At 34.9% G+C, this 8144-nt stretch overlaps 1 protein-coding gene across 1 annotated transcript; it reads left to right on the top strand.

Moving 5' to 3' along the window:
- On the top strand, positions 1-2985 carry LOC143562222 (uncharacterized). Its single transcript, XM_077050097.1, has 3 exons — positions 1-1928; positions 2622-2736; positions 2867-2985. The coding sequence occupies exons 1-3, from the start codon at positions 16-18 to the stop codon at positions 2975-2977; spliced, it is 2139 nt and encodes a 712-aa protein (XP_076906212.1). The 5' UTR covers positions 1-15; the 3' UTR covers positions 2978-2985.
- Positions 2986-8144: the final 5159 nt, after the last annotated feature.

The following is an 8144-nucleotide window of genomic DNA, read 5'->3' as shown; positions in this document are numbered from 1 at the left end:
GACTTGGAAAACAAGATGGGGATCAAAATTGAGGCCGTAAGAGACATGATGTTACACCGGTTTTCTGGGGTTGACCAGAAATTGACCGCCATTGAACAACGTTTAAAAAAGTTAATCGAGTTGCAAAACCAAACGGGAAACCCGACAGAAGGAGGAACCGGGCTTGGTAAAAACCAAGACGAAGGAATGATGGTGGTAATAGAGGGAGGTGATGGCGGGCCATTGCATAAATTTGGGCCCAATAAACCATTGCAGGCCCAGATTTCATTGGATGGTGGAAACCAAGAAACTGGAAACCCACACGAGAAAATGTGTTATTTGACAGATGAAAACATGGGAGAAGAAGGAAGCGATCTCGGTAAAAACCAAGATGAAGGAAAGAAGGTGGTAATAGAGGGAGGCAATGGCGGGCCGCCACATGAATCAGGGCCCAAGGAACCATTGCAGGCCAAGATTTCATCTGTTGGTGAAGACCCAGAAACTGGATACCCGTCAAAGAAAAGGTTGGATTTGGCAGATAAAAACTCGGGAGAAGAAGGAGCTGAGTGCAGTAAGAACGAAGGATATAAGGTGGAAACAGGTGAATCTGGGCCCAAGAAGGTGGAAATAGGGGGAGGTGATGAATTTGGGCCTAAGAAACCATTGCGGGCCGAGATTACATCAAATGATGTTGACCAAGAAACTCATGATCAGATCCAGGGCCCACTAGGAGGGCCTAGTTTTGATCACCAAGGTAAATATGGCTCACCGTGGGAGGCTAGCGAGCCGTGTGGGTGGGTCGGCCTATATACTCAACACTATCGCACATATAATCCACATGGGTCTAATTATAGTTTTGGAAAAGGTTTTTGTGGGCCTGCTTGGGTGGGTCTGCAGGAAACAGGTTTTGGTAAGAAAAACGGGCCTTCTTTTGGGTCTTACGAGTTTACATTTAAAGATCAGTTTGCAAATAGTTCTGTTGAAGATTGTCCCAAAACCCAAATAGAAACGGGCCTGGAGGGGTTTGGGTCAAAGGTGGTCAACGCTGATTTAACAGAAAAGGGGTTGAATTTTGGGGGTCAAGATGACATTTTTAAAGATTCTGATGTTTTATTACAAGATTCTTTAAAACCCGACCAGTGGGCTAAGAAAGATTCTGGCCCGTTTGGTAAAGCATTACCAAGTGAAACTAATAATGAATCGGTCTCTGTTGAATGTGATAAAGTTTTTGGTCAGAGTACATTAGTGGAAGCAAAAACTGATCCAGAACATGGTGAACAAATGAAGGTGGGCTCAAAACCCGAAGGGTCAAATGAATGTCAGCCCAAAACCCAAAGATGTAGACAGAAGGTGAAAAAAGCTGACGTAGCTGGGTGTGTTGGAAATATATCTGAAAAATACACTGAAAAGGGTGTCAAAAGAACCAATGAAGACGCTATTTTTAAAGATTCTTTAATGTCTAATCATTTGGGAACAAAAGATTCCCGGACGGGTTTATCAGGTGAAAAATTTGTCAAAACGGGCCAAGATGGCATTTTCAAAACTTCTTTCAAGTCTGATCAGTGGGTTACAAAGAAATCTAGGATGGGTTCATGGAATAAATGGAGTAAAGATTCTTCAAAACCTGACCCATGGCCCAAGAAAGATTGTGGTCTGTTTGGAAAAGATATAGAAACTGAAACAAATTGTGAATCGAGCTCGGCTGAATGTGATAAAGGTCTTGATTGGAGTAAATTAGTGGGAGCAAAAACTGATTCCCGACATGTTTGGGGTTTTAAAAGAAAACATCCTGATTGCTCACTTGGGGACCCGAATGATTGCCCAGTATTAAGTGGGCCGTTCACTGTATCAGAACGACGCGTGGATACATTCACAACTGATGAACAAGAGACTTTTAATGAGATTGAGCCTATTATTCAATCAATCCATAGAATCATGCATCACAAAGGGTAATATCTATAACCCATTGCTAAATGTGGGAAAATGGGCTTGCTAGACGGGTTGGGTAATGGTCAAAATGGGCTGGGTTGGGTAATGGTCAAAATGGGCTGGGTTGGGTTGAACCGGATACTTCATTGTCCAAACGATTTTTTATTTTTCTTTTTCCTTTTTTGTATTCGTTAGATACTAGGGCTGGAAACGAGTCAAGCTGCTCGTGAGCTACTCGAGATCGGCTCACTAAAAGCTTGAAGGCGAGTTTAAGTGAGCTTGAGCCTAAAGATTAGCTCTCTTAATAAACTAACCTGAGCCTGAGCTTCAGTTATCGAATTTGAGTAGCCTGCGAGCCTAACAAGGCCTTATATTTGTATAATTTTTATTTAATATATTAAATATACATTTTCATAATAATAAGTAATAACAATATATATCAAGTTATCTCTAAAATACTATATAAATATATAAACAGTAATTATAAACGCTTATAATTTAAATAATTGAAAAATAATAAGCGAGTTGATCTCGAGCTTGAGAAACTACTAATGAGCCGAGCTAGAGCTCTCATATGCTGAATGAGTCATGCTCGGCTCGGCTCGCTTACACCCCAGATACGGTTACCAAAGTTATCCATTATAATAATAGTAATCTCTTTATGATATAAAATAGTGTAATAGATTTTATGAATTCTAACTGACTTTGTGAAGGTACAATGATGGTGATCCTTTGTCTGCTGATGATCAAACTTATATTCTTGAAAACGTCTTCAATTACCATCCAGAAAAAGCTCAGAAAATGGGTGCTGGAGTCGATTACATCATGGTACATTTTTTTTCTCTTATCAATGCGCATCTACTAAATTGCAAATGGATTATGCGGTTCAGTGCTTATTTAACACAGTTATATGTATTCTGTTTATTTTTTACATATCGTTAACCGTCAACATATGCAGGTCGACAAGCATATGAAAGGAAGTCGGTGTTTCTATGTGGTATCCATCGATGGTCGTAAAGAAGACTTTTCTTACCTTAAATGTTTGAAGAATTTTATAAAGAAGACTTGACTGATTGAATTTTTAGTTTTATACAACTTGGATATGACCAGTTTATTAAACGGGTTTACATAAGTCAAAACTGATTTACTATACCGGTTAGACCTGTCAAATGAATTCCTAGATTGTTTAGTATTAGAGTTATATCATGTTTCAGATCGTGTCAAGCTGCTTTATTAAGCCCAGTAATATATATATATATATATATATATATATATATATATATATATATATATATATATGCTGGCTTTGGAAGAAAATGGCGAAGGTAGACGTCTTCGACTGTATGTAGTGAAAGTAACTAGGGTATACATATTGACTTGTTCAAGCCCTCTAACATGAAAATATATTTATATATGTATTAGGCGTACATGAACCCAAAAGTTCCATGAATTAGAAAGCACACAAATAAGGCCCAATATATAGAGGGAATCTCGTACAGCTACATGTAATGTGACCAATATTATGGCGAAGAATTAACAGAAAATAAATAATTATTGTTAAGTGTATTTATATATATTTTTTGAAAGGCGGTTGTATTATAAAACTAGGGTCATGTACAACAAAAGGAAAGAAAACATTACATTGCAATTACAAAGGGAAGTTTAAAAAATTAAAACGCTCGGTTCATAATCCAAACCAAGGAGGAATTTATGTCTCCAATCACTTGCTCGGGATTAAGCCTGGCCCTTCATTAAGAAACTTAGTCTTCCTACCACTACAGCATATTGGAAAGAACAACCTTTTCATTACAATAATAATAATAATATATTATTGTAAACTTTTGTTTTAATATAAATTTATATAAAAAAACTTTTATTTAACAATTTTGGGCCAGGTCGCCAACCACGCCCAACCCTCCTGACGGACAGGTTTATAGGTTTGAAATTTATTTTTTATTATGCACGAATATAGAGTTAGAAATGTGTAATATGTCCGTAATTATATTGTGTTGACTGTGAAGATAAAATCTTGTTCGAAATAAATAAAAGTAAATTGTATTTTCATTATATTTACTTAAACAGAAATAAGAAAATCAATATATGATCAAAGTTTACAGTTATTGAAATATATTAAGACTGACCAGAATAACGTAATATTTCTTCCCTCCCTTTCATTCCATGATATCCTTATAAAAACTAATTTTAAATTTTGATTATCTAAAGGTCTAATTACTTTGTACCCGAACTTATATTTGTGTTTAAGTTGTTGAATATAATTTGTTACCACGAAGTTACTTTTTCAACGATAGTAGTAGCAAAACCAACAATTATGTTAGGTAACTCATGCACATAATATGGATCGACCTTCTAAAAATAAATAAATGCAAATAAGTCCTAGCATATACAACTACCCATATGCCTCTTGTTACGCATCATTTTCGTCATATTACTTTCCGGTTTTGACAATCACATGAAAACAATGATGGCAAATATAATCGTAATAAACTAAGCATATACCATAAATTAAAAGTTTGTTATAAAATCGTATTACGTGCTCATGACAACATCACTAGCCATCAACTAACTTGCAAATATGAGGAGATAATTTCGGAACACGTATTAGATCCTCGAGAAGACTTTAATTTTTAATAATAACACAAATAATAAAAATTAAAATCAATAAATAATAACACGTATTAGATCCTCGCGCCTGAAGCTGTGGAGCTACTTACCCGTGTTCAGCGGGTCATGCATAATAATGTTATGACTCCAAGATCAGCAAATATAGTTTTTAAAAGATTGGGTTTTGCGATTCAAAAAGGGGTAGTGGCGCAGCTTGTTGCCCGCTTGCCTTCTGTTTCGATGTAATCCAATAAACAATTTCTTTAAAAATAATTAGGGTTACATATAACAAATATGGGTTATAGATAAAAAGGCTAAATCTCGTTTTTAATCCCTAAGGTTTACCAGTTTAGCTAGTTGAGTACCAAACCCGATCCTTAACTATTTATTGTCTGAGGTTTTTAAATTTTAATCATTTGCGTTTCTTTGGGTAACTCAGTTGGATTTTTCTGCTAAATTGCAAAGTATATTTGTCATTTTACTAGCCGAGGGACGAGAATAGTTAAATATATAATTAATATAACAAGTAACTATTATTATTATTTGTATTATTAATAATTATAAATGTGGGGTAATTGTGAAGAAAATGAATTCACTAATGTAGCGTTTGGCATGCAAGAATGAATGACGGAATGGAATAACCCATTGTGAGGGAATGAAGAAAAAGTGTATTTGGTTGATCAAAGGAATGGAATGACTCATTACCTAGTCCATTTCATTCTCTCTAAAACATCATAATTTCATTCCGTCCATACCTATGTTTTTTTTTTTTCATTCCATTCCCTCTTACACCCTACATCACCTCCACCACCCTCCCTCCACTACCACCCACCACCACCACCATCTCCGTCCACCGCCGTCGCTACCGCCACCAACCATTGCCATCAGTGCCAGCCACTCACCACCTCCACCTGCCCGCCGCAACCATCAACCATTGCACCCACCCCTCACCACCACCACACGCCGCCCACCGCCTACCACCTCCACCACCCACCTCCAACCACCATCATCTCACGTCACCCGCCACCACCATCCACCATCACCACCCACCAATGCCACGACCGCCACCTACCTCCTACCACCACCGCCACTTTCTACTATTTATTTTTCTTACCTATCAAACAACACAAAGTAATCATTCATTTCATTTCAATGTAATAACCAAACATCTCATTGGAATGGTAATAATTCATTTCATTCCTTTGTCCATTCCATTATCACGTTTATTTCATTTCGTCGGCCATTCCATTACCTAATACCAAACAGACCCTAATAGTAATCAAACACAAATGAGGGACAACAATAAGAAGGATGGGAAGGATTTGTAGCAAAAAAAAATAAAAAAAAAACCCTCAAAATTTAATAAAAAAACGAAAAAAGTAAAAACACAAAAATGTTTCCACCGTCTTTCTCGTTCTCAAAAAAAGAAAAATAACAAAACAAAAACAAAAAAAAACAATGTTGAGTGAAAAATATCATTGTGTCTTTTTGTTTATCGTTGTGTTTTGTGTTTATTTTCGTCAATGATTGTGTCTTTTTTTCTTGGCATTGTCTTTTTTTTCTTGATATTGTGTTATATTTCACTCAACATTATATTATATTTTGTTCGGCATTGTATTTTATTTTGTTATCTATTGTGTCTTTTTTAAGTTATAATTGTGTCTTTTGTTCATTTTCGTCATCGTGTCTTTGATCTCGGCATTGTGTCTTTTCGTCGCTTTTTCTAAACAAGAATGATAGGGAAACATTTTAGTTTTTTAAATTTTTTCGTTTTTTATTTAGATTTTAAGTTAATATTTTCTTTATTATTTTTTTTTGAATTTATTTTTAAGGGGTTTTTTGTGTGGTCACAAATCCTTCTCACACTTCTTTTTGTCTCCCTTTGTATTTAACTTTATCCATCAAATTTTATATATGTTTTATATAATTACTTAGTTTTTTAAAAAATAATATTTATTAAAAAATGATTTCAAAAGCCTTTGTTTGCCACAAAACTTAACCATAACACATCGAACCGATATCAACCAAAATCTCGTCACGTATCCGTCATAACGCGCGATAGCTTTCAAAAATGTAATTCACTTAAATCGCTCCGTCGCAACGCAAAAATATTTGTTTAACTTTGAAAAGTAAATCCACGCATTTACTTTGCTGTCAACTTTTTGTCTGATTGTTAGGGGGTTTTCCTTAAGGGTTTCCTCCTGGATGGTACTGGGTTCGAATCTTTGGAGCGTCAAATTAATAATTGAAGGTTGAAACTCCGTCTCGGAGCTCTAACTCGAGTATTGGTAACTGGTAAGCCGTTAAGCATTTAACGGCTTACCGCATAATCAAAACACCGTTAAAGAAAAAAGATGCATTGTAATTTATAAGCGAATCATCATATCCATATGTATTTGCATTTAAGATAGTTTGCTTTAATTTAATGGTGTGTGTTTTAATCTAATGTTATGTTATACGAAACTTATAAAACTTAATATGAATCTAATTAAAGTATGATTGTATTTGTTTGTTTGTTGTTTGTTTGTTTTTTCCACATTAGGACACCTTTAATAACATACGTGTATATATGCAACAAGACTTGTTTTTGTTATATTCACTGAGAAGAATGAAGATGCAACTTCGTTCATAGTTACAAAGGTGGTTTCATTACTTCACATTTCTGCGTTTCGTTTTGTTTCCCACTGTCTGATCAAAGTTTTCTGTTGCTTTTTCGGCGTTAATTAAGGTAAACGCAACCAATATCATTGCTTGTAATTTGGTTTCTATGGTAGCAAAAACCGATTAGCAACCGAAAATTTGAGCAACTGATTTGGCATTTTGAAGGAGGAATCGGTTACTAACTGGTTAACCAAAATCATGATTTATGTAATGACCGGTTAGGATGTATATGTATGTGTGTACGTATGGTAAATGTTTGTGTGTGCATGTATGTATAATATACGTATGTGTGTATACTTTATTTGCAATTTTAAATATTTTTTGTAACGAGATTATGCTTTGTAAATTCGAACTTTTCAAAAATCAATAACAAGAAAACTTTTTTGAGTTTGTTTTATATATTTAGTGTTTAATTGAGTTATAATAAAAGAATACCGGTTATAAGCCGGTTATGAACCTAATCGATTATATTACTATATATAGGTTACGTTTTTAGAGATGGTGAAGCTTGTTATTAGCCTAACCGGTTTTTGACCACATTGACCAATAACTGGTTTGTTTATTAAATGATGGTAAATTGCATTTTTGTCATTGTATTGTCAATACAGGTTCCATATTCGGGATTATCCCCCGATGGGATTCGGCCCAATGGGCCAAATAACTATTCTACCAATACTTTGAAGTTTGAAACATTAAACATATTTGCCTTAAATATATAATTTCATAATTTTTCCTTTGAAACCGGAAAATCAAGAATAGTGACTAAATGTTTTATACTTATTTATTAATGTTGCTAAGTATCATCACATTTCAATTTTAGCTTGTTGGGTTGTTAAGAAAGTCAAAGTCAACTGGTTGACTTACACAACTTTGACTTTGATTGTGTTTATTAATTATTACAGTGAGGTTTGAAAGCTCCTTTGAAGGTTAATATTTCTAGAACAGAAATTACA

Source organism: Bidens hawaiensis, unplaced genomic scaffold (assembly GCF_021521415.1).
Source record: "Bidens hawaiensis isolate Kalapana, Puna unplaced genomic scaffold, B.hawaiensis_p1.1 tig00020919_1, whole genome shotgun sequence".
In the NCBI taxonomy this organism is placed as follows: Eukaryota; Viridiplantae; Streptophyta; class Magnoliopsida; order Asterales; family Asteraceae; genus Bidens; species Bidens hawaiensis.
The sequence above is the reverse complement of the archived record's forward strand: the minus strand, read 5'-3'. Positions and strand labels throughout refer to the sequence as shown.